General features: G+C 40.6%; 1 protein-coding gene across 1 annotated transcript; it reads left to right on the top strand.

Annotated features, from left to right (window-relative positions):
- The first annotated feature begins 584 nt into the window (after positions 1-584).
- LOC120863081 (p53 apoptosis effector related to PMP22) lies at positions 585-14,958 on the top strand. The gene is made up of 3 exons (XM_040239321.1): positions 585-994; positions 11,116-11,256; positions 13,386-14,958. Exons 1-3 carry the CDS (start codon positions 808-810, stop codon positions 13,610-13,612), a joined length of 555 nt encoding a protein of 184 aa, XP_040095255.1. The 5' UTR covers positions 585-807; the 3' UTR covers positions 13,613-14,958.
- Positions 14,959-26,113: the final 11,155 nt, after the last annotated feature.

Genomic DNA, 26,113 nt, shown 5'->3' with positions numbered 1-26,113 from the left:
CAAAGAAAGTCCGGCTGTGTGTGTGTGTGTGTGTGTGTGTGTGTGTGTGTGTGTATGTGTTAGTCGCTCAGTCGTATCCGACTCTAGAATACTGGAGTGGGTTGCCATTTCCTTCTCCAGGGGATCTTCCCCACCCAGGGATCAAACCCCAGTCTCCTGCATTGCAGGCAGATTCTTTGGCATCCGAGCCACGAGGGAAGCCCTTGGGATTCCCAGGGAAGCTCTTGGGGAGGGTCAGGGACCGAGTGCTCGGTTCGATACAGGTGCTCAAACGCGAGCTCAAACAGAGTGCAACAACGACCCATGTCCAGTTTGAACGCTCATCTTAAATAGCTGGAAATTTAAATACAGTATTACTGTAAATCAGACCACGATCCGACTTCAGGGGTTGTACACATAACTGGTGATCCGCAGATTAAAATGTGTACACCTTGAAGCACTGAGAAGAAAAGCGTCGTATGTGAGGGGACCAGGTGAGAGGGGGAGACGAGACTGTGGCTCCCCGAGGCTCCAGGCCGCTCGCGGGCAGGGTTAGGCTCACCCACACCCGCCGTAACCCGAGCCCGGCCCCGCCTCCCCAGCGCGCGCCCAGGCGGGCCGGCCGAGCAGGTCCGGGCGGCGCGCTCTGAGTCACCGGAATCTAGGTGGGGCGGGCACCGCGCCCCCGCTGCCAGCCCCGAGCTGCGTCCTCCAAGAGCCGCCTCCTCGCGGCCGCTTCCCTTTTGTCGCGCTGCCCGCGCTCGAGGGCCACTCTCCGCCGGTGTCCGAGCCTAGCGCGCTGCTCTCCTCCCCGCCGCCGCCGTCGAGATGCTGCGCTGCGGCCTGGCCTGCGAGCGCTGCAGGTGGATCCTGCCGCTGCTACTGCTTAGCGCCATCGTCTTTGACATCATCGCGCTGGCCGGCCGCGGCTGGCTGCAGTCTAGCGATGACAGCCAGACGTCCTCGCTGTGGTGGCATTGTTTACTAGAAGTCTGCGACAGCCTCATGACGTATGGTGAGTGCCGCCGCCTCCGTGAAGTCCGCCGGGCGGCGGCTGGGGCGAGCGCCGGCGTCCAGGGGGTGCGGAAGACGCTCTACGGGAATGGACTAAAACAGGGTCAAGAAGGGACGAAACAGGGTAGGGGGGCTAATGGGTGATTCAACAAAAATCACTTCAGGGCCTGGGTCCATACATCGGACCCGTATAAAATCAAGCAGTAGCAGCCTTGGGTGGCCAAAACCCAGGCTCGACTCTGGACGACAGTGACCCTAATTTAAACTACATTTATTCGTAGTTTGTACAGCAAAAGGTGATCTCAGCCATTTGAAAAGGGTTTGATGAGTAAATACAATGAACAAAGTATATTTTCTTGGATACCTACTGAAATTTATTCCCATTCCGTGGCCTCCTCCTCTGGTTCTTCTTATGCTTAAAATACAAGTATTGAAAGTGCATGCCTTTATTCGCTATATTATTAAACTTGAACTAAGGGAAAGCAGCTCTTCTTCCTTTAACAAAACAAAACAAAAACCCCTTCTGTCAAAGTTTCAGCAGTGACAATTTCAGTAGATACTGCAGTGTTTAACGCTGCAGGGTAATTCTTGTTAGAGGGAGAGTGTGGCTCAAGTCCGGCACTGCTGTTTAGAAAACTTTCTTTCAACTCGATTTGAAATCTAAAAAGCAAACACATCTACACTAGCGAAATGAAACGGAGTTGACAAATTTAAAATACTGTAGATAGAGATTTTTCTTTTTCCAACGTGGAGGTATTTCCTGCCTACTAGTTAGCTCACCGGGCCGGAGCGGAATTTGCCCTGGGCTGGTACCGCCCCCAGCTTACTGGTAGGTGGGAAGAACTCCTGGGGTCTATTGTAATTAGCGACCTGTGTGGGGTCTGAGAAAAGAGGGTTTAAGTAGGAGCGTAATCAGAGGCTTAAAGCCCGGTACTACGGAATGGGGCCTTACCAACTGAGTTTAATAGTTTTAAACCGAGAAAGAAAGCTAGCCTGCTTTCCCCCCATTCTGTGGTAGGGCCTTTGACTTGCCCCCTACCCCTGAACTGGCCCAGGGCTTCAAACCAAATTCTGTTTATCTTGAGGCCCTGTATCAGGGGCTTGGTGCTTTATCTTATCCACTGTGGAATTACTTGGAAGTTCCCACATGGAATCCACCCCATCCCCCAACCCCCACCCACAAAGGAGGCATGGCCGTTGTCAGGAGGTAAATGTAAAGACTAAATGAAATTCATACTTTCCTTGAAGTCTGTGTTTTTCCTCTCTTAAAGCACAAACAGCCCACCTACCATGGTCTGTATTACCCACAAGTCTTCTAGGTTTTCTAAGTGAGTTAATTTCTTCGAAATAACATGTCTGTATATTTGGTAAAAATGCAGTCAGGTTCAGTATCTTATAGGGGATTTAGCAGGCCTGTTTAGAACACATGTGTTTTTAAACAGACTTTGGTTTTTATGTCTCACTTCGAAGACTAATACAGACCCAACGAATGAATATTCAGCGATGCTGGGCATGTGAATTAAGAAGGTTAGTGCCCCAGTCAGGAGAAGGGTGCAGGCAGAGCCTAGATCAGCAATATTGCTGGGACATGATCTGGCCTGCAAGGCTCTGGCTGTGACCACAGCTGTCTTGTGAAACAGGCACAATGCAGTTTTTATTTTCCTTGACTTGCAGGATGAACTCACCTTCTTAGGGTGTGGCACTTCTAACCTCAGGCTGATTGAGTGCTTTGTATAAAGAGGAGAATAAGCAGGTTCTATTTCTGTTTTCTTGGAGAAGGCAATGGCACCCCTCTCCAGTACTCTGATTTTTTAATTAGACAGGAATCTCAAGCATTAACTTTTTTAAATTGTAAAGAAAGTACCGATCCAGTGAATAGTTGATGTTTCAATTTGATACCGAAATTGGTCTTTGGAAAAGTGCAGTTTTCCAAGTGAGTCTTGAGGAATCTAGTACTGTCTTTGTGATTTTCACAAGTGGGTGGTGGTAGCCTTCACATTCCAATTTAGTTATTCCTGACCTTTGCAAAGATAACCAAGTGCCAAGAATGTGTTAAACGCAGCTTTTGCTCAAGCCCTAGAATCAAATGATGCACCTAGCATCCACTGTCAATAGGTGACCATGGGAAATAGAAAATAGCTATGAATTCACAAGAGGTCCATCCCAGGCTACTGATGTCAAAGATGGTTAGAATGATTATTATACTTCCACTCCATTTCCTGCGAGGGACTGTTGTCTAGTTTTGCCTCACAGGTATAGAAATTGTGTATTTCTATCCTTTAGGTCAATTATCTAGGTGTCTGAACTCTTGAGATTTTTCAGATAGCTTCAGTAAGTCCTTGCCGAAAAAAATACATTCACATGAGATCATACTGTCTACAATACAGTGAGGAGTTTACACATACTCCCACGTATGTACAAACATGATGAAAGTAAGGTTGATGGCTCTAATTAAAATATCTCAGTATAGAGAATTAAGTAAGTACCTCCACTTTTTAAAAATTTCTTGCCATGTACTAAAATATAAATCTTGAGGTTTACCATTGTAACACTTAAGAAAGTATACCTTTGTATTTACAAACTGCTTCACTATCACGTTTATTTGCTGATATTTATAACATTGATTTATGTTGGTATTAAAGACCTAGGTTGTTACTGGTAGGTATCAGCAATAATACTAAATAATATAGGCTTTTTTTCATAAAGGTAAATAGTTCCTTAGAATTATGTAAAAAGCAGAATGTTATATTCTTCACTGTCATTAACAGTTTTAAGAATTTAAAAAAATGATGTATCCACTTCATTTTTCCTCATCAATAAACTGAATTAAACACTGAATATTTTCTTTTACACAATAGTAACAACTAAATGTGGAGAAGGAAATGGCAGGGCCTCCCAAGTGGCTCAGTGATAAAGAATCTGCCTGCAGTGCAGGAGAGGAGGATTCAGTTGGGAAGATCTCCTGAAGAAGGAAATGGCAACACACTCCAGTATTCTTTTTTTCACTCCAGTATTCTTGCCTGGGAAATCTCGTGGACAGAGCAGCCTGGGAGGCTACAGTCCATGGTTTCGCAAAAGAGACATACAATTTAGCAGCTAAACAACAACAAGTAAATAAATACACATACTTGTTTTTTTTTTTTTTTTTTAAATCAAGGTTTCTAGTCCTCAAAACAGGAAAAGAAAAATCTTGATTTAAATGCTGAAACAGTCATTCAAATTTCATGTATAAAGAAAATGCAGAATTAAATTTGAATCCGTGTTCACAGATGGTATTTTTGCATTGCTGGCATCTTCTTTTCCAGTTCTAAGAAAGAGTAGATCAGGAGGATATTTTCAACTTCAGAGATGTAGATTTCAAGTCCTAAGCAAGCTCTGACTCATTCAGGGTGGAGTAATGGAGTTAAGTTTATGGATCAGTTACTGGGATAAGAAAGATGAATTTATGCTCCAAGAATGACAGTGGCAAGTCTGAGTGGCAGCAAGGGAGAACCTTTGTCTTTGATCTGAACTCAGAAGGGCAGAGCCTCATTAAGTATGGAAAACGAGAAAAATAAGTACGAAGTTAACAGGTGTTTACTGGGCTAAATTCAACTTAAAGGATTTAATTTTGAGATTATATTCTTGTGGCTTATGAAATTAGGCATTAGTAGATAGATTAATCTTTTGTAGGCATGTGTTCATATTCTTTTATAGTAAAATAAAAGTTGGACACTCAGGTGATTTTCATGATTTTATATGTGTTGATTTATAAAATCTAGGCGTCTAGGAATAAGTGATCTTGCCCAGTTTACTCCACATTTGATGTGCTTAGCAATAACTACCAGAGAGCCTCAATTCCTCTTTAGTGACCTAATTTGTCTTTTCTCCCTGTAAATGGGCACAAACTCCTAGACTATCAGAATTAGGAGGGACGAAGAGTGCGCGAAGAGTACGCCTACTCAAGATTTCTCCAAACCCTGCCCGTCAGCATCCCCTGTGACTGATCTGAACTTTCACCCTTTGTTCAGCAACTTAGTTCTCTCCACCATGCTTGTTTGTTTAAAAGTACCTGTCTTAGTGGCAATGCTATATAACACAGGGAGCTCAGCCTGGTACTCTGATGACCTAGAAGGGTGGGATGGGAGGGACGAGGGAGGCTGAAGAGGTACGGAATGTATATATAATTATGACTTATTTGCACTGTTGTATGGCAGAAAACCAACACAACGTTGTAAAGCAATTATCCTCCAATTGAAAAAAAAAGTACCTCTTTTAACGCTGACAAGAGCTGATGTGCTTCTCTGTAAATTATTCTTTTTAGCCTTCTAACAGCAGACAGATTTTCAAACATTTAAGGGTAGATCCCAAATTTGCTGCTAGTTACCTTTTCTGAGTTCATACACAATTTCCTGTATTTTCCCATCTTCCTGTGTAGAATAGTTTCCCCCTCGGACTTTAAAAGAAGACAGTAAAGGAGTTCTGCAAAGACCAATGGGCAAGAGTTATCTGGCTCAGTTTAGTGGGGGTGGGAATGTGGAGCATGTAAAGAATCTCACACCTACCGTGGAATCACCACCCCCCTCCAGTAACCCCCGCCCCCACCATTCTTCCTTTAAGCCATTCCTTTCCTGCCACCAAACCTTGCAGGATCACTCTTCCTGTGCCGATTTATTTGGAGGTCTGTACTGAGTTATCCTCTAGATTTTTACTACTAATGTGTCGTAGACCATCAGCATCTGCATTATTGGGGAGGTTATTGGACACTCAGTATCTTAGGCCCATCTACTGAATTGGAATCTGTATTTTAACTCGTTCCCTGGACGATTGATTCATCAGCACTTTTAAGTTCCAGAAGCACTGATGTGTATTACTGCGAGTCTCCTCAATGAACAGGCAACCGTCTTTTTGAATATATCGTCCACCCATGCTTATGTTTATTTGTAGATAGCATCTTTTTATATTTTTAATTTTGGTCTTATCCAGTTTCCAGTTCTGCTTGTGTATGACATAAAGAACTTTATAGAAACAATAGGAAGCAATCTGACAAAATTTCAGATTCACTAGGTAGGGTTTTCTGTCTCGTTCATAGATGAATCTTTTGTTCTGGAAAGGAGCCGTCCTCTGGTTGGGTGACAGTTTGAAGGCTGCAGGGCACTGAGTAAGGGCTAGGCCACAGTAGGTTTCGGTCGCCATTTGTTGCTGTGTGCTCCAATCAGTCGCGTCAGTCATGTCCAGCTCTTTGCCATCCTATGGGCTCTAGCCTGCCAGGCTCCTCAGTCCATGGCCTTCACCAGGCAAGAGTACTGGAGTGGGTTGCCATGCACTCCTCCAGGGGATCTTCTGACCCAGAGATAGAACCCACGCCTCCTGCATTGCAAGCTGATTTTTTACTACTGAGCCACTGGGGAAACCTCAATATTTGGTGCCCACATGTAAAACTCCTGAAGAATGTAGCAAATCCATTAAAAGAAATACTAATTTGGGGTGAAAAAGTCATGGCAGTCTCTAAAATATCACCCACAATAGTAGTTAGTAGTGCTCTCCTTATCTTAAAATTTTTTTTTTCTTTGCCACAAATTTAAGTTTGATTTATGGTTTCTAGCCTGATACTTGAGGTATTTACTTATTTTTTACTTTTATTGCTCTTTTCTTATCAGTTGATCTTATTGGTCTTTTCCCGGCTATATTTGCCTTGTAATGTCGTATTTTAGTATATAATCTCTGGAAAAAGATACAGCATTTTTCCTCATACAAAAAATTTAAAAACATTTCCTAGAAAAAACTCAGAATTTCACTAGTGATCCATGAATGGTTTCCATGTTGTTGATTTAATGTTGAATCTTGGCAAAAATAACAAAATTTGATAAGCCATTCTTCACCTAAATGGATCTTTAATGAATCTTATTTAAAAGTGGATTTATAATATTTCTGGTTTCTTTGATAACATGAATTTCTCCAAGTGGTATTTAGAAAATAAACTTATGACAGAATAAATTATGAATACATATGAAACACCAAATTTGTCTTCCTTTAAGAAAACAAACAATCAAAATTCCTGCATAGGAACTCTGTTTACCTGTTGTGGTTTCAATTCAGAGAAGGGTAATTGACAACTTCCCCAGCCCCTGCACACACACGTTCATGCACACACACACGCACACACAATTTGAATTTAATGATTGTATTTAATTAAATTTAAAGATTTACAGTAACCATGAAAAAATAATCTATAGAAATGAGACTATAGTTGATAGTAGTCTCATTTCTCATGAAACTTACATGCTCCTTTTTAGCAGTGCTGCAGTCTAACTAAGGAGATCAATCACCTAAGTTGTTCTCAAATTTTAGTCTGGATGTAAAAAATGCCAATAAAATACAGATTAGGAAAGGCAATAAAATTTACTATATAAAATATTAATGAAGGACAGAGTTATATTTGGAATAGATGAAGATGGATTGGCTTTGAAGAACTGAGGAACATCTGTTGAATCATGAAAGAAGTAGCTTTAGGACAAGTTTTAAAAAGTGATTTTTTTTCATTGGGGCTGGTAAATAGGCATAATTTAGATCAAGGTATAATATAAAAAGTTCTCAAAAGGGTTTGGTAAATTTGGGAATATTAGGCTCATTCTGGGTAATTAAGGGAGACCAAAGGTACTTAGCCTTTTTAAAGTGTATGTCTTGGAAGATTGCCCTGTTTTAAGTCTACATGGCAATTGGGCTCCTTCTCAGGCAGAATGTTGGGCTGGGAGGACCTTGCTCAGATCTGATAGGGTCCATCTCACCATCTTACAACAAAATAGTCAGTGATATGAGAGAAGATTGCCTTCCTTGTTATCCATCTGTCAGGACCTTCAAAACCATGCTAAGATTTACATCTCAAATTATAGTTAAGTGATTCACTGTGGGTGTTTCCACACTACAAGGAACAAGTTTTACATGTTCTACTTCCAAGGCAGCCTTTCTCCAGACAAAATGTTGCTGAAGTGTCCATTTTGATTTCTCTCAGACTCAGCATTTTAAATAAGCAAGACGCTAATTGAGTTGATTTAACATAGCATAGAAAGAGTTATTAAAATGATCTGTTTATCTTTACATTCACCTGTTGGTTTTAGGTGAATTGGCTTACTATTTCTTTAATTTCTTTCAAGTACCTGAAACTAAATGTAAATTATAGCTATAGTGTCAGAGGAAGTAGTAATAGCAATAATTTAACTTTGTATTAATTTTCCTCAAACATGTAAAATGATTGATATTACTCTTTAGGCAATATCATACATTATTTAGCTATAGTTTAAAAACCTTACTCTGTAATTGTCAAAGTTTGATTATTAAATATGTTCCCTGTTAGGATTTTTTTTTTTCTGTTTTTATTGAACACTCACATTCTACTGTACAATTGATCTTCATAATGTTTGTATTCCTCTGTATGCATATACAGATGTATTGCCTTTTCATTGAACAGTTACAAACCTGTGAATTCAACTTAAAAGGAAAAATCAGTGTCTGCTTATTTGAATTTAATGATTGGCAGTAGCCATGAAGAAAATCTATAGAAATGAGACTGTAATTGGCAGTGGGTCACATACTGAAAGTTGCATGCTCCTTTCTGGTAATGCAACAGCTGTTCTTATAAGAAGATTAATCATCTATCTTAGTTGTTCTCAAACTTTAGTATACTAGTAAAGAAATACTAGTAAAATGCAGATTCCTGGGCACTATCTTTTCAACTGTGATTCAGTGTATCTGGAGGGACACACAAGAATCCATATTTTCTATAAGCACCACTGATGGTTTGTGTCAGTGGTCTACGGTGTAGACTTAGAGATGGTCTTAGTTCTTTCCAAAGATGGATTCTCTTCTCTGGAAAGTTACCTTACTCAAAGGACAAGGCAAAAATGAAAAAAGAGAATTAATTACTCAATTTCACATTCTGGCTTTATCTATGTTGCTTTTAAAATAAAACATTTCTTTTTACCTTGGTCCTAAAATCTCTTATTGATCTCACAGAAAGAGCAGGACTTGGAGGAAAGTAGTAAGAATTATAAACAAAACTGGACCCACTCATGAACTGTCATGCCCCCTGACAGTGCCATTGGGATTATCATCCTGACAGTGCTACTAAAGGGTCATTTGTGTGAAAACATAATATTTGAGCATGTAAAAAAAAAAAAAATGAGCATGTGTCTTCTACTTGAAAGAAAGTGAAAGTTAGTCACTCAGTTGAGTCTGACTTTTTGTGACCCCGTGACCTGTAGTCCACCAGCTGCTTCTGTCCATGAGGATTTCTCGGCAAAAATACTGGAGTGGGTTGCCGTACCCTCCTGCAGGGGATCTTCCTGACCCAGAGATCAAATCTGTGTCTCATATGTCTCCTGCATTGACAGGCAGGTTCTTTACCACTAGCACCACCTGGGAAGCCCTAATAGGTAGTAGAGGTGGGGTATAAACAAGGTTCCTAAGGCTTTGTTCTTTCTGCTAGTCGTTAGGTTTGTCTACCATTTGACCTGTCTAGTGACCAAAGTTAAGTGAGGGTACGTTTGCCAGCCAAGCTGTGTTAAAGCCTGAGTAGGACCAGCACTGAGGTGCATGCAACTCTCCTTTCCAAATTCCCTAAAGAAAAACAGGTTAAGGGTGCATGTTCATTCATTAATGAATGAGTGGACAAACACAGTGTGGGCTCTAATTATTGGTCATAAAAAGGAATGAAGTCCTGATCCATGCTGCTACAATATGGATGAACCTTGAAAACATGCTAAGTGAAAGCACAGGACGAAGGCCACAAAGTGTTAAACTATAATTCTGTTTATAAGCACTGGACAGGGTATACAAATTTATAGAGACAGAAAGTAGATTAGTGGTTGTTGGAAGCTGAAGGGAGAAGGGAGGGGGAGGTGACTGCTAACGGTCATGGGGTTTCTTTTTGGAGTGTTGAAAGTTTTTGGAATTGTAAGTGGTGATGGCTGCACAACCCTGTAAATATAGTAAAAACTACTGAATTGTACACTTTAAATGGATGAATTTTCCAGCATGTAAATCATATCCCCAAAGAAAAAAAGAGTCATATTTTGGCTTCAGACAGGCTAGAAATCAGACTTGGCTGCCAGCTCTGTGACTATAGGCAGGTTAGCTGGACTCTCCAAGCCTCAGTGTAATCTCACTTCTAAAATAGAAGTGATAACAGAATGTGAACCTTGAAGAGTTATCGTGAGAATTCAGAGAGTTAAACCATGGCAGGTTCTTAGCTCCATGCCTGGCACAGAGTGATTACTTCATACATGTCAGTTACTACCTCTGGAGAGAAAGTTGTGTGGGAAAGAGATTTTACAAATTGGTGCAGGTTGAACAGGAAGAGTGATTGGCTGGAATCCTTAGCTGGGAACTCATGGCTTTTCTCTTCCCACAAGCGTAGAGCAGAATGAGCCAGGGCTGGAGCTGCCCACATCGATCTTTGAAACCAGAACTCAATTTCCACCTCATCCCGATTGTTTTTAGGGCACATGTCAATAACTGAGAATTATTGTGCAACAAATTCTAAATACTTCAGAAAAAATTTATGCAAAAATTTAGAAAGGTTGTTTGCACCTAAACTTGTTATAAAAATCATACCTACTTTACAATTAAGTTGTTTTATCTCACATCTCTGCCTAGGCATAGGTACTCTGTTTTCAAAAATTATTTTTTCATGGAACCAAATCTTAATACAAAACAAGGATCCTTTTAAAGGTAATTGAAACAGTTCCTGAAGAGATTATAATTTGGATTGTTCAATACCAAAAATGTTGTTTATTGGGTTGTACTAGATTAGAACTTGAGTTAATCTTTTAAATATACCTGTTTATATGGCCAATTTATCCACTTATTAAATGAGATACAGTTTAATGATGTCTTTCATTTTGGAGGTATAAACATTTGCCCCCAAACGGAGGGGTAAGGCATTACTGTGTATCACTATATTAATGTCCTACCTATGAATTACCTATTCTTCCCTTAAAATATGGAGATGTTTAAGTATTATTGAAAGAAAAACTATTCTTCCACCCAAATATAACTATTAAAAAGAAAAAAAAAACTGTTGATGCTTTGTTAAGTAATTTTTAAATTTGGCATGCCTGTCCTAATGACTGTTTTTCCTTGTAGCTTGGGGAAGGGCAGCCGCCGCCATGCTGCTCTGCGGTTTCATCATCCTGGTGATCTGCTTCATCCTCTCCTTCTTTGCCCTCTGTGGACCCCAAATGCTTGTCTTCCTGAGAGTGATCGGAGGCCTCCTGGCCCTGGCTGGTAAGACTGTGCGCCAGCAATTCTTCATTCCTGTCTGCAGTGAATATCAATATAGTAATGTCCAAGCCGCAGTGAAGATCCCTGACAACACAGTTCCTGATCTGCTCTCAGAAAATGTGTCCCCAAAGGCAGAAGTAACAGAGGATGTGCTTTAAAATCTTGATCCCTTTCCTCTTCTGCCTGAGATAGGGTTCCAGTTCCAGGCCCCCCACCCAAGTGAGGAAGGTTGTCACTCTACCTGCGGCTGTCTCTCATAGATGGCCTCGAGTCCCTGACACTGCTCCCCAAGGGGCCAGGGCTGTGTTGCCAGTGGAACGGCAGTCTCCACAGTGGTCCCAGACTGGCCTGCCATGAGCTGCATGCTTAGGGGACTGTAATGTCCCTGAACCATTGCACTTGGTGAAGAAGTTTTGCAGTCCTAGGATGTGGTGGATCATGGAAGGGTCCTCTGCAATTTAGATTTTGTAGAAATTGATCTAAACCATGTGATGAACCAAAATGAGTGAATAACTATATTTTACATGAAAAATGCAGAGAAGTGTTCCTTTTGTGTAGAACACAACGATTTGCACTAAATGACAGGCTTAACCAGTGAAAGTTTGCTATTTTAAGTAGACAAGAAGCAGAGAAATGATCCGCACCAAGATTGCCCTTCATCAGTTGCCAAAGGAAAACATTTTAAATTGGGAAACAGAAGCAACAAGTCAAGATATGGAAACATCTATAGCCTTTATAGTAATTTAAAAAAAAGAAATGGAAAAGCTAGCTTTTCTTTAAAAAAAAAAAAAAGAAGAAACAGAAAACTAGTTAAGAATATATCTGTGGAGCTAGTAGAAAAAAATTAAGGTGAAAGGAAAGTGGTGGTGAGAACTGTCCACTCCCGGACATACTCCAGGAAGCACAGCCAACTAATTGGTCTCTCTGTGAAGAGCAGTGTCTGAGTGTCACAGAGCTAAAATTTGCTCATACCTTAAGTCATGGCAAGGCACACATGAAATATTAAGTTAAAAAGTGCATGGCATAGCATTGTGTTCAGTCGCTCAGTCATGTCCGACTCTTTGCGACCCCATGAACTGCAGCATGCTAAGCTTCCCTGTCGTTCACTATCTCCCGGAGTTTGCTCAGACTCATGTCTATTGAGTCAATGATGCCATCCAACCGTCTCATCCTCTGTCATCGCCTTCTCCTCCTGCCTTCAGTCTTTCCCAGCATCAGGGTCTTTTGGCATAGCTTATGGCATAGCATAGCATGTGTATAGTCATTAACGCTTTATAGAATTATGCATGTTCATTGAAAAAGACTACAAAGTAAATCTAATAAAGCTACTTTTATTATTAGGCAATTTAAAATGTTAATGCATGATTAATAATAATTGTAACAATGTGACTCTTTAGAGTTTAGAAATCTTTTTGACATGTTTCCCTGCCTGTATCTTCTCTTTTACTTTTTCAAAGCACTGTGATTTTTCTCTTCTTTTACTTCTATTCTCCTAGCCTGGAACAGTCTTCTTCCTGCCCTCCATCTCTTCATTTCTGTTTATTCTTCAAATTTCCCTTCCTCTGCAGGCTTTTCTACTGATTCTTCCATTGATCATCATATCATTGTTTCACTGTTTCATTTAGTCATTCATTTATTGAATGAATATTCCAGTGGTATGTTATCAAATGTCAGTATTGAGTTCTAACTCTGTGTGTGTGCACACACATGTGTACATATATATTATTTTTGCTACCAATGAAATATTAAATGTTTGGCATAGGAAATGCAAAGATGAAAAAAATAGGCTCTTTACCCTCTTGCTTTCTGTTGTACACCACAGTTCAGCAATTTTTACTTTAGTATATATAATGCTTACACAAGTACTATGGAATGATTTGCTAATATTCTGCCTGTATTTCATGTATTCAGTATTCTGCTCAGTGCCAGGTATCTCTGACACAAAATATTCAACCATCTTTTTTGGTTCATGATTAACTAGATTCTCCCAGCCCCTTTTATCGGGATTATTTATGTGGGTTTAACACTTAATTTGAAGGCAAAAATGTTGAGGAAGAGGAATTAATCTGTTGTTACCATGCATTCATTCATTCATGCATTCATACTTGGGAATTTTTTTTCCTTCCTTTTAGCTGTGTTCCAGATCATCTCCCTGGTAATTTACCCTGTGAAGTACACTCAGACCTTTACCCTTCACCTCAACCCTGCTGTCACTTACATCTATAACTGGGCCTATGGCTTCGGGTGGGCAGCCACTATTATCCTGATCGGCTGTGCCTTCTTCTTCTGTTGCCTCCCCAACTATGAAGATGACCTGCTGGGCAATGCCAAGCCCAGGTACTTCTACACATCTGCCTAAGGTGGGGAACGAGCAGAAGAACATCACTGCTACTGAGATATATTCCAGAGAAAGAAACTGTTTTCCCCGGAAAACTTTGAACCTGTTTTGGGGACAATGTTCATATCTTTAAACTATGGTCAAAATGCTAAAATAATCTGGGGAAAGTGTTTCTTAAATGGTGTTATAGTTTCATATTCATCTTTTATATATGTTTTGTAGTGTTAAGTAAGACTTACTTCTTTTAATTAATTACCTGATTATTAAGTTGGCTAAAAAAGTTCATTCAGGCTTGTCCATAGATTGATGGGAAAACTGAACTCACTTTTTGGCCAACTCAATACTAATATGCCAATGTTTCCTTATATCTAGCAATACCATTGATACTGCATTTGTAAAAGTATATGAGTATGAATAACCACATAATTTATAAAGTAAAAATGAGAAGGCTTCAAAGATTTGAGTAAATCTGGTTAGGTTTCTGTTTTTCCCAGATGGAATGGGTTGGGTCTATTAAGGACTAAGGAGAAGAAGAAGATACTGGTAAAAATTGTCAGTGACTAAATATTCCAAAAGAAACGCAAAAAAATATTTTTTCAAGCCTTTGGCTATTCAGAGAAGCAAAATTGTTTCCTAAATGCATGTCATTTGTGAGAGTTTCTAATGAATATCCTGAATAATTGATTTGGGGCTAAGCTTTCCATTAACTTAATATGACATCTAGGAAAGTATTCTTTCATGGCCAAAACCTGTTGCAGTAGTAAGGCCTCCTTAAGCAGTGAAATCTTAAGATGAAATTTTCTCTTTTAAAATGGTTCATAGGGTGGGGGTGTGGTAGAAAGCTACTAGTAATTCTGTGCTCTTTGGTGTCTATATGCTCTAGACCAGAGTAGACTGGATTAAAAAATGGACTGGTCTAATTCATTATGCCCTTTAAGTAGTATTAGGTTGTTCAGTAAAACATTAGGAGGGCCATTCCCATCACAAAAGTAACATTAAACAGCCTAAAGAGAAGACATGGGTTGAATTTTTCATCTTCGGCTTGATCGGGCTCTAATCATGTAGACACAGCTTCTGATAAATTGCAACTGTAAGCAAAAACTTAAATATGGTTAAAAACCTGGTTTCCCTTGGTAAACAGATTAAAAATATCTGATGTAAAACGTTTAACAGGAGAATTCAGGAATGTGGGATTGCTCTGACTTGCAAATATGATATATCACATGGAATATATTTTTTTTTTACTATTTGTACTTACATATTGAAAACCAATTCATTTTATATACCAAATTATTTTGTAAGTTGTAAAAATAGCAGTTGCAGTTTTATTAAACTTTTCTCAATAAACCAGGTGATCTTATCCTGTTTCTAGTTTGCAGTTTTTTTGGTTTTGCTTCTCCCCTCATTCCCCCAAATGTGGAGGAAGGGAATTTGTAAAAGATGTTTTGAGTGGGGTAGAAAGAACATTGGATAAAGTGAAAAGTTGCTTTTATCATTTTCAAGTTTTAAGATGAACATAAAAAAAAAAAAAAACAATTTTTGATGAACTTTAATGAATTCTAGTAGTTCACTCTCTAAACTACTTCCTCAATGACCAATACCTAGGACACCAATATCAAACAGTATTTATCCAGTGCTGCCATCAGAGGGAATGGACCAAGAGCTTTCTGGTATGTCCAGACACCATGGAACATTAATATGGTTTCGCTGGTGGTTATCCTGTCCTCTGTGGCATAGCTTCCTGCTTGAGATGGAATCTTCTTCTATTCAGGTCATGGGACCACAGCAGTCTTTTTACTTCTTTTCCTCTTGTCCATCTTCCATTTTCTGTTTTTTTTTTTCCCCCCCATGGTGGCTCATAGGTGAATTCTACTGTATTGTATATAAATGTGAAGAAGTGTTTCCAAGTAGCAGGGTGGGAGAAGGAGATTTTTTTCTTAGTGCTTCTGTCAGCCACTGGCAGTGACTTTTTCTTCTATGGTTTTCAAAGTTTAAGGTGATCGTTTCATAAATTTGACCACAAGACTACAAGAATTTGGTCTGAGTGATTCTTTACACCAAAATTGAAAAGAAATCTATGACAAGGTTTGAAATGATCAAGTTAACAATTTGATCCATTCACGAAGACAATGGATATCTAGAGATTCAGAAACTGGATCTCTCATTAGACATGAAAATGACTCAGATACAGGTCCTCTCTAAAGCAAGCACTCTTGTCTTTGGATTTTGTCCCCACCCAGCTTCCTTCTTTCTCTGCTAAATAAGTAACACACTAGATCCTAGTGATGCACATTTAGGAAAAATTATAGCTTCCTGGAACCCATGGTCTGTATTAACAGACATTTCAACGGAAATGTCTGTGACAGAAGAAACATCATTACTTTACTTAAAATGTGCCACTTCTTTCAGCCTTGTTCCAGCGTAGAGACCCTCCACTCCTTCTTAGTTCACATTCATTAGGACAGAAACCTTTATGTCATAAACAGAGCAGAATTCTAGGGAATTCCAGAGAGGAATAGAGAACTTGAGAAGCCATCTCAAGACTAAAAATGTACTGAATGAGATTTTCCATGATCAAGCTGAACTGGTTTCTGGCTCTGTAATTATTATACTGAGTCCCCACCCATTAAACAAGCAGTTCTAGGTTCCCAAACAATCATCTCACGCTCACACTAGAAGTAATCAGATATGCCAAGTGCCCTTTACCATTGACTGTAACAAAAGGGTAATGTGTCAAGGACTTTTCAGTTGTCACACAAGGTAACTATGGAGTGTAATTACTTTTAGCTTCAAAATCATACACTGCAGGACTGACATTAAAATTTGATAGGTTTTCTTTTCTTAAGGGAATGAAAAGAATGGAAAAATATAGTCAGAATAACTTAGGTTGATTTTTTGCTACAAGCTCCTGCTGACAGTTCTGTTAATATAATAAACACAGATGCTGAATTGATTTATTTTCCTAAGAATACCTGAAAAGGGCGTATTTTAGTTTCATCCCACTGTTGGCTTTTGTTAGCTATGCTGGAATTCATAGGTTGAGTAGTTTACCACCCCTCATGCCTCAAGCTCATCTGTAAGATTATTGCTATGATCCTTTTTCTTGCAAAATTCTCTGATTCAGTGTGTGTGTTTGTGTAGCTCCTCATTTGTTGATTTACTCACATATTCTTGGGAAAAGGAAAAAGGATTAAGTGATGCTGTTTTTTGGTGTGTTTTTTCAAGTGGATTTTTGTAACTAGAGACAAATGATTAACATCTTCTTAATATTGTGATGGATTTTTTTTCTTCAGTTGAAAATTAAAGAATATTCCTTTCATTGGAAGATCTACTAAATAAGTGCCTCTAGATTCTTATTATGAGCATAAGTAACCCTGAAGCTTAGAAGCAAATATTTATTTGTATTTCAGGGAGCTTCTGATTCAAGATGGTAGAATGAACTCTCTATTAAATAATCACTTCTGACCAGGACAGAAAAAAAATGTAGAATAGTAAACAGGTGCCAGGGGGAATAAATCCATAATTAAAGAGGGCTATATAGCTGACCAGAGATTCTGTCAAATTTCTGGAAGATGGAAAATGAGTGACATTGTCAACATATCAGTGGAGCTGCCAGTCAGAACCAACTCAAGCTGGCTGTCAGAGAAGTAACAGCTGTGCTGCTTATAAGTGCCAAAGAAGTGCCAAGCTTGGTGTTGGCAAGGAAAAGTAGGACCAGGAGAGGAGGAGGGTGTAAATCAGGGGGATTAGTTAGAAGTCAGCCCCATGAGGAATTTGCCAGTTGGCTTGCCCCCTCATCCCCCCACCAGGCTGCCACATGAAACTTACAGAGTGGAAGAACCCAAGGATATGGTTACACTTCCTAACCAGCATCCTCTAAGTGCTTCCCATGAACTAACCCATATAAACCTGGCCTAGACCCTCTGATATGAACTTAATGATCTTAATTGTTCAGAGAAGAAATGGAAGCACAGGAATGTGAAATAATGTTCACAAGGTCAGACACCTAGTAAATAACAACAGCAATAATAGATGCGAAACACACCATGTTGTGGTATTGTTTGGTGCATTAGAACATAGTACAGAAGATATTTGGGCTTCTCTTGTGGCTCAGCTGGAAAAGAATCTGCCCGCAATGCAGGAGACCTGGGTTTGACCCCTGGGTTGGGAAGATCCCCTGGAGAAGGGAAAGGCTACCCACTCCAGTATTCTGGCCTGGAGAATTTCATGGACTGTATAGTCCATGGGGTCACAGTTGGACATGACTGAGTGACTTTCACTTTTCCAGTAGGTATTGATACTATTATGAGGATTTCAGGCTTCCCCCTCCTCCCACTGTGTTGGTCTGGGTCTCTCAGCCCCTTTCATTCTCCATACTCCAGGAGGGTTCTGCTTTTCTGTGTGTTTTGGGAGACATTTTATAATGGAGAAATATGGAGAGTATAAAGGTCCCAGTGAGGGCTGGTTCTTTATAGAGAATTGGGCATGAGCGAGGCAAATGAGGGAAATTCATGGCAAAGAGAAGAATTAAAAACATCTCCATGGGTCTGTGTATCTCATGGTACCATGTTTGAGAAGCGGAGTTCACACTGTGTTGTTTTCATGGTTGGATTGCACTTCTCTGTGCTTGGACCCTTACTTCATAAGTCATGACTTCATGAACTTCACAGGTATGAACCATTTTCCAAATCATGCCAGGGATGTGGCTGACATTAGAGGGGCCAGTCTTGATGGAGAGGGCATCGTAAAGAAAAACCCTTTTAATCTTCTTTCTGAAGCACTAGTTTTTAGACTTTCTAAAATGTACTGCTTTAGAGATTACAGATTACTGTCCCAAGGTACAGTTTTTAAAAAGACAATAGAACCATCCATACACTGCATGGAATGTTGTGTGTCTTCATTGTGTACAGGATACTTTGAAATATGTATTACAGAAAACACAGCGAACAAATGATGTTCACATAGAACAGAGTACATCAATAGTTTTTGTTATACTGTGGAGTGTTCTTCATCAGAAAAATAATCTTGACATCTAAATTCGTTTGAAAAGGGGATGACTTTGAGTAAGAATATTCCTACGATTATGCAGTAAGGATATAATTGGAACTGTAGCAATGGCTCTGCCAGGGGCAAGAGAAGTCTGCTTGGGAAGCTGGGATAAAGAGATTCAGTGCCAGCTCTTGCTTTTGAAATCCCTCCCCTTTTCCTTGCTCTTTCTGTAACAGTTATTTTTGCAGCAGTTTTAAAACCACTCTCTCGGTAGAGTGGTTTCAGGTGTTAAAATTCCTGAAGACAGACCAAGCTTGGGACTCACTGGTGGATGATCAGAGAGCCCTTTGCTTTTGGAGACCATTCTTCAGTGAGCTTGCCTTGTCTGGTCACCCTTCCAGTGCATTGTTTTTGGATTTCTCAAGTATCTGGGTGTGTCTGCGGGGTGTGGCAGAAATAACACACCTCAAGTGTGGGAACAGAAAAAGCCAAAAAGGGAGATTAAAAGAGGTTTAGATTCTACACCATTAACGATGTTCCCCTTGTTCTATTCTGTGTTTCATTGTTAATGTTACAACCTGCTCTCTCCAACTGCAGAAATAAAGGAGAACTCAGAAGTGTGTGTGTGTGTATTTAAAGATAGTTCTCTGGTGAAGAAATGGAATCCTGTTGATTTAAATGGCTTAAGATTGTCTTAGTGATAATGAGTCATCAGAGAATCATAAGAGATGGTTGTATAATGGTTTGCTCAGCCAGTTTCTCCAACACAAAGATTCAAGGGAACTAACTTGCTAGTATCAACTATTTATGAATAAGTTAAGAGGGAACTTACATGGAAACTCTGAATGTAATCATTAAAAGTAAATTGCCAAGTGAGGCTTTGAAAGCAAAGTTCATGTGTGAATCCTGTTTCCCTGTTCTATGCTTTCTGTTCAGTGGATATTTTTAACGTGAAATGCTTCCGTGAAAATTCAGATTTTCAAATTACGCCTCACTCAATTCCTGGTCTGGCAGGAATGTGTGTGTGTTAGTCACTCAATCATGTCTGACTCTGCGACTGCATGGACTCTAGCCCACCAGCCTCCTCTGTCCTTGGAATTCTCCAGGTAAGAATACCAGAGTGGGTTGCCATGTCTCTCTCCAGGGGATCTTCCTGACTGAGGGATCGAACCTAGGTCTCCCACATTGCAGGCAGATTATTTACCGTCTGAGTCACTAGGGAAACCCAGCACCTCAATACCTCATCCCTTTTCAACAACAGCCAAAACTGGTTTCAGTGCAGATGTAGAAGGTTGATAAACTGAAGTATAAGAAGCTGGTGTTTGCCATGATTAATTTCATGTTGACAAAATTTACTATTGGAATAATCTCCTCTTCTGAAGATATCTAGGGGGTCAGAAATTAGATCTCAAGACTAGAGACATCAACATGATAAAAATGAATTCCTGGCTAACCCCAAACAAACACAAACCACTTTTGTAAATTAGCCTCCTGGTCCTCTTTCTGGAGGAATCGTCCCAGTAGGGCTCTTAGTGCTCAGGGAAAGAACAGATGCAGCTTTCCACCAGAAGCACCCTGAGCCAGGGGCCCCTGTGCAGGACGCAGCTGCACAGCGCCACCAGGCGGCCCTGGCTATGCAATCAGACATCCCAACACCACAGCAGAACAGTCCTCATTCCAAAGAGGAGCCCTGGTACAGATGAACATTACTATCAGAATTGAGAAGTCAGCCAAGCCTTCCCCCTCCCCTCTGCACACATCCCTCTCCAGATGTTCTTCTGTAAGGCAGCAGGGATTGCAGTCAGTTCAGTTCAGTTGCTCAGTCGTGTCCGACTCTGCGACCCCATGGACTGCAGCACGCCAGTCCATCGCCAACTCCCAGAGTTTACTCAAACTCATGTCCATTGAGTCGGTGATGCCATCCAATCATCTTGTCCTCTATTGTCCCCTTCTCCTCCTGCCTTCAATCTTTCCCAGCATCAGGGTCTTTTCAGATGAGTCAGTTCTTCACATCAGGTGGCCAATATATTGTAGTTTCAGCTTCAGCATCAATCCTTCCAATACTCAGAATACTCAGGACTGATTTCCTTTAGGATGGACTGGTTGGATCTCCTTGCAGTCCAAAGGACTCTCAAGAGCCTTCTTCAACACCATAGGGATTTAGGGCCAGTGAAAGTTAAAGTTGGTCAGTCATGTCCGACTCTTTGCAACTGTATAGTCCATGGAATTCTCTAGGCCAGAATACTGGAGTGGGTAGCCTTTCCCTTCTCCAGGGGATCTTCCCAACCCAGGGATTGAACCCTGGTCTCCTGCATTGCAGGCAGATTCTTTACCAGCTGAGCCACAAGGGAAGCCCAAGAATACTGGTATGGGTAGCCTATCCCTTCTCCAGTGGATCTTCCCTACCCAGGAATCAAACCGGGGTCTCCTGCATTGCAGATGGATTCTTTACTAACTGAGCTGTCAGGGAAGTCAGAGGTAAACACAATAAGGGCTCCCCTGGAGGCTCAGACAGAAAAGAATCTGCCTGCAATGCAGGAGACCTGGGTTTGATTCCTTGGTCGGGAAGCTTCCATGGAGAAGAGAATGACAACTCACTCCAGTATTCTTGCCTGGAATACACTAAATAGTAAATTCAACATTCAGAAACATCACCAGTTAAGTTGAAACTGACTTAAGTGATGTTTGTCTTTTTCTATTCACATGTGCTACAGATACACGGATCTCAAAGGAAACTATGTCATATTAAAAAAATAAATAAATAAAAGAAAGGCTGCATTGAAGTTACTCAGCTCAGAATGCTACTTTTCCACCTCCTGACTGAGCCGATTAACAATAAGCTCCCAGCTCTAACTGGCTAATTCTTAGCCTAATTGCCCTGGTGGGGCTCTCTGAGCATCCCTGGAGGAGCCGTAGATGGGCGCTGTCCTTGGCCCATGGCAAAGCTGACTCATTACAGGAAAGCCATCAGGAAGCAGACAGCCTGCCCCCAGCCTTTCACCAGAGTTTTCTCAATTCAGCTTGTTTAGTATTTAGGGATTTATGTATAAAACATGCCTGGCTGTTCATTTTTTTTACATCACAGTTTTTTGTTCTAAGAAGCTAGAAAAGTTTTCAGAATTTATAGCTGTGTAATCTCATGGCTGCTTTTGGAAATGAATGGAAAATGGAAGGATGTTACGCACTGGCAGCCTGTTTTGTGTAGCTTTTCTTTTCGCAGGTCGTCTGTGGGGAAAGTGCTCTTTGGGGCCCTATGTTTTGGTAACAGAGCAGCCCAATCTTTTCCTCAATCTGAGGGTAGGTGAGTAATCACAGCATGTGTTAGGACTGGCAGGCAAAGTATAGAAATTTCCACATGTTACAACACAGAACTTTCCAATTAGGAGTTCGGGATTAACATACACACACTGGTGGTGGTGGTTTAGTTGCTAAGTCGTGTCCGACTCTTGCGATTCCATGGACTGTAGCCTGCCAAGCTCCTCTGTCCGTGGGATTCTCCAGGCAAGAATACTGGAGTGGGTTGCCATTTCCTTCTCCACACTACTATATATAAAATAATCAACTACATATAACACAGGGAACTCTACTTAATACTCTGTAATAAGCTACATGGAAAAATAATCTGTAAAATAATATATATATATATGTATCACTGAACCACCGTGCTGTACACCTGAAACTAACGCAACATTGTAAATCAGCTACACTCCAATATAAAATAAAAATTAAAAAAAAACTACAGATCTTTCTGCTGAGACACCATTTTCATTGAACAAAAGTTTGGTAACATGGACCAAATGAGAATCAGAGAAGTTTCATAAGGCTCACATTGTCGACAAAGCTGACATGTTAAACATAGGCTTCTCCTTTATAGGAATTCATTGATAGGAATGCTTTTTTTGAGTTCTACAAATTCCTTTAAAACTGTTATAGAAGAAACGTCATCATTTAGAATTATGATTTATTTTCAGCACAAGAGGAGAGGTCAGATTTTCACTAGAGAAATGCCTACACAAAGTTCTAAAAATACAGTCATGTTCCAGATGCTAATAAATCTTACTGAAAAAGATTTTCCTGTCAGGTAATTATAATAATATCTATATTTTATGAGTTTCTTACCATGAGCCAGGCTTTTATTCGACCTTAACAACAATCCCTTTAGGTAGATATACTGTTACCACAGTAGAGTTTGAGATCCTAAGGCTTACGAGAGGTGACGGACTCCAAAGTAAATAATGGAACCATCATTCAAACCAGGTCAGTTTGATTCCAAAGTCCATTCTTTCAGCTACCCATAGATACACTGGGGAAATACAGTGGTAAATAGAGTATACAGAATCTTTTATTATTATTATTATATTGTTTTCTTTTTCCTTAATTATAATACAAATTTCAAACTACTAAGATGCTAAAGTGAACTATAAGTCATCAGGAGTTTTGCAGCAGAAAACCTTTCTTTTGTTCATGGTACACTGCCCTAATTTGGATTCCTGAGACAAGAACTTGGGGGTAGGTAGTTTATTTGGGAAGTGATCCCAGAAAGCACAAATGAAGGAATAAGTAGAGTAGAAGAGCTTAGGATAAATGACAGTCAAGTGTATGTTTATAGTCAGAGCACTGACTTGGGGCTCAAGACTGAGGAATGTGCCTCGGAACAGCTCTACTGCAGGACCGGGAGGCTGGGCTCTTTATCCAGTGGCTGCCGTCCTTCACTGTTGATCTTTGCTCTGGGGTTTAAATCCCAGCATGTCTAAGCTGTCCTGTGTGCAGGCTGAGCAGATTCTCACGGCAACTGGCAAAGCTCTCAGGCCAAGGGTTAGAGAGACAGACACTTGGGCTGGGAAGCTGTCAGAGAGCGAGGCAGCTGTCCTGTAGCTGCGGGGCCAGACGTGTGCCAAGGAAACATGGGGGCACATTGCCTGCTACAGCCCCCAGGGCACCCCTGCCCCACACTGAGCAGGCTCTGCTATTGATGCCTCAAGGTAGCTGAAGGCCATAGTCTCTAAGCCGACTCATAAATGGGAAGACAGGTGATAGGAATTATAGTCCCCATAGTGGCAGCCTGAAGCTTTAATTGGTATTTTGTAAGAGCAACTATTTGTCTTTGTGTTGATCAAGGTCAGTTAACACTAATATAATAACTGATCATTGGCTTGTTGGCCCATCTGCATGAGGAACCTAAAAGCTTCAGTGGAACCCTTATTACATTCCCTGGTCAAAGTGTACCCCCTCAAAGACCTAGACCTTGAATTCTGCAGAGCTTAAAATTTCTATTACAGGGGGCAAAAACTCCCCCAAATAAGACACTGGAAGTGGAACCACAAGGGCATGAGCCCAGCTCTGAAATGTCTGCGAGCTGGTACCTTAGCTGAGACTATAAAAGTGAAAAGTGAAAGTGTTAGTCGCTCAGTCAGGTCCAATTCTTTGTGATCCCATGGACTGTAGCCTGCCAGGCTCTTCTGTCCATGGAATTTTCCAGGCAAGAATACTGGAGTGGGTAGCCATTTCCTTCTCCAGGGCATCTTCCTGACCCAGGGATCAAACCAGGATCTCCTGCCTTATAGGCAGATTCTTTACCTTCTGAGCCACCAGGGAAGCCAAAAGACTTCTTATAAAGAGACTATAAAAGGCTGTTTTAGTATCTCCTTAGTCTGGCAGCTTCTGGGAGATTCAGCCAAAGGAAAGATCAGTGGATCTTATGGTCATGTGTCCATTGCCACACCTCGGCTCTCTAGTTTAAGGAAACGTTATACAGGATTTCACCGCTTACAACTCCATAAATCCCTGGATTCTGGGCTTGCAGGTTTTGAGGAAGCTGGTTCATCCCACCACCCATCTCTAAAGTCCATTTTCGTGTGTGACCTCTCAGGGCTAACTGGACATATCAGCCAGGTCCTGCAGCGCTTTTGCTGATAGCCATTTCTTCCAGTAGTTTTACTTTGCTTTTCAGGATAGTCTAAGAACTCAACCTACACAGGTGTAGAAGCAACGAGGGAAGGAACAATGAGCAGGACTCTAACATCGTATGAGGCTTCTGCCTCAGGTGAGGTCTTTGTTTGGTTCCAGGCAGTGGGAGGTGACTTGCCTCTGCAACAGGAGAAGGCACCTTTCGGTGAGTCTGGAGCTATCTACCCAAAGTCTGAATCCTAGGTCTTGGAGTCCAGCTCTTTTCCTATCAGATCCTGATTTGTAACATGGGAGACTTCCTAGAACTGTGCATGCAGCCCCAACTGTAGGTCTGTCATGCTTATATCAAACCCTAGACCTGATTTTCAACAGTTTAACATACAGATGCAGGAGATGAAGTTCTCTTTGGATGCTTCCATGGAGGACCTCTGGCTTTCACACCGTGCCACAAGTTGATGGTTGGTTGACATAAGCCTTTTATTCACTTTCTTCAGTTAACAATTCCGTGATCCTTATCATTACCATTGCCCCACAGATTATCTTTCAAGTGCTACAGAGATCTTATAAGCCAGTGCTTCCTCTTCCATTCCACCCCCGCACAAGCAGTTCAGTGATCGTGATGCTCAGGCTGACAGGCGTCTCCACGGCTGCATATACCACAAATGCCATTGTTGTTGCCTTCTGACTGGAGGGAGCCAACCTATCTAAGCTTGGTTTTCCCTTGAAGGTGAACCATATGTTGGATCTCTTAGTTATGTATTCCAATTTGCTGTTCTTTTCTCTCAGTGTTTGAATCTCTTTTCTTTCTGTCCTCTGTTTTCCATCTCTTTGTCTTCTTATGCTTCCTTCGCAGTGATTTTCTCAATATTCGTCTTTCAGTCTTTTTGTTGAATCTAAAAACTTTTCTTCTCTATTTAATTTCCAAGAGCTTTTTCTTATCCCCCAATCATTCCTCTTTTTTTTTTTTTTAAGAGTATCATCCTGTCTTATTCTGTGGAAGCAAATTCTCCTCTCATTTTTCCATAAGATATTAATAATAAGTTTTTGAAGTTTACTTCTGGTCCTATTCATATCTCTTTCTTCCTTGAAATCCATTTGTTGGTAGCTTATGTGTATCTTTTGGTTCCTATTTTTCAAATTTGAGGCTTTTCTTGGATGTTTGATGATCCTTGATTGATCATTTATATTTTAGAGTGAGACACAAATATTCTAGTTTTCAAGCTCCACTTATGTTGATTGGGTTCAACTAGTGGTCCTCAGCATAGGTTGAGAAGGTGAATCTGATTGTTGCCTTGGGGGGCTCCAAATTACTGACAGACATGAGTCTTTTCTCTTGGGCTGATCAGTTTTCCTGGAGCAGAATTTTTCTATCTCTGGCCTAAAAAGCATAACCTGGTTCCTATTATTCTAGGAGCCACTGGGGGACTGGACTGGGACTTTCACCATTGAATATACTGCCTTTAACATAATCTACAGGTTTTCAACATGTGCCTTACTTTGCCTTAGCCATGATTTGTCCTCAATACTCTGGGCACATTTCTAGTTTTCTGCCAAAGTTGAGGAGAAGTCACTTAATTCTAGTAGAGAAGCAAAACTGGGCTCCTATATGCTTCTTGTAAAGACTTT

The sequence above is a fragment of the Oryx dammah genome, unplaced genomic scaffold (genome assembly GCF_014754425.2).
Source record: "Oryx dammah isolate SB20612 unplaced genomic scaffold, SCBI_Odam_1.1 HiC_scaffold_4, whole genome shotgun sequence".
NCBI classification, from domain to species: domain Eukaryota; kingdom Metazoa; phylum Chordata; class Mammalia; order Artiodactyla; family Bovidae; genus Oryx; species Oryx dammah.
Note: the sequence above shows the minus strand (reverse complement) of the source record. Positions and strands in the feature narration are given on the sequence as shown.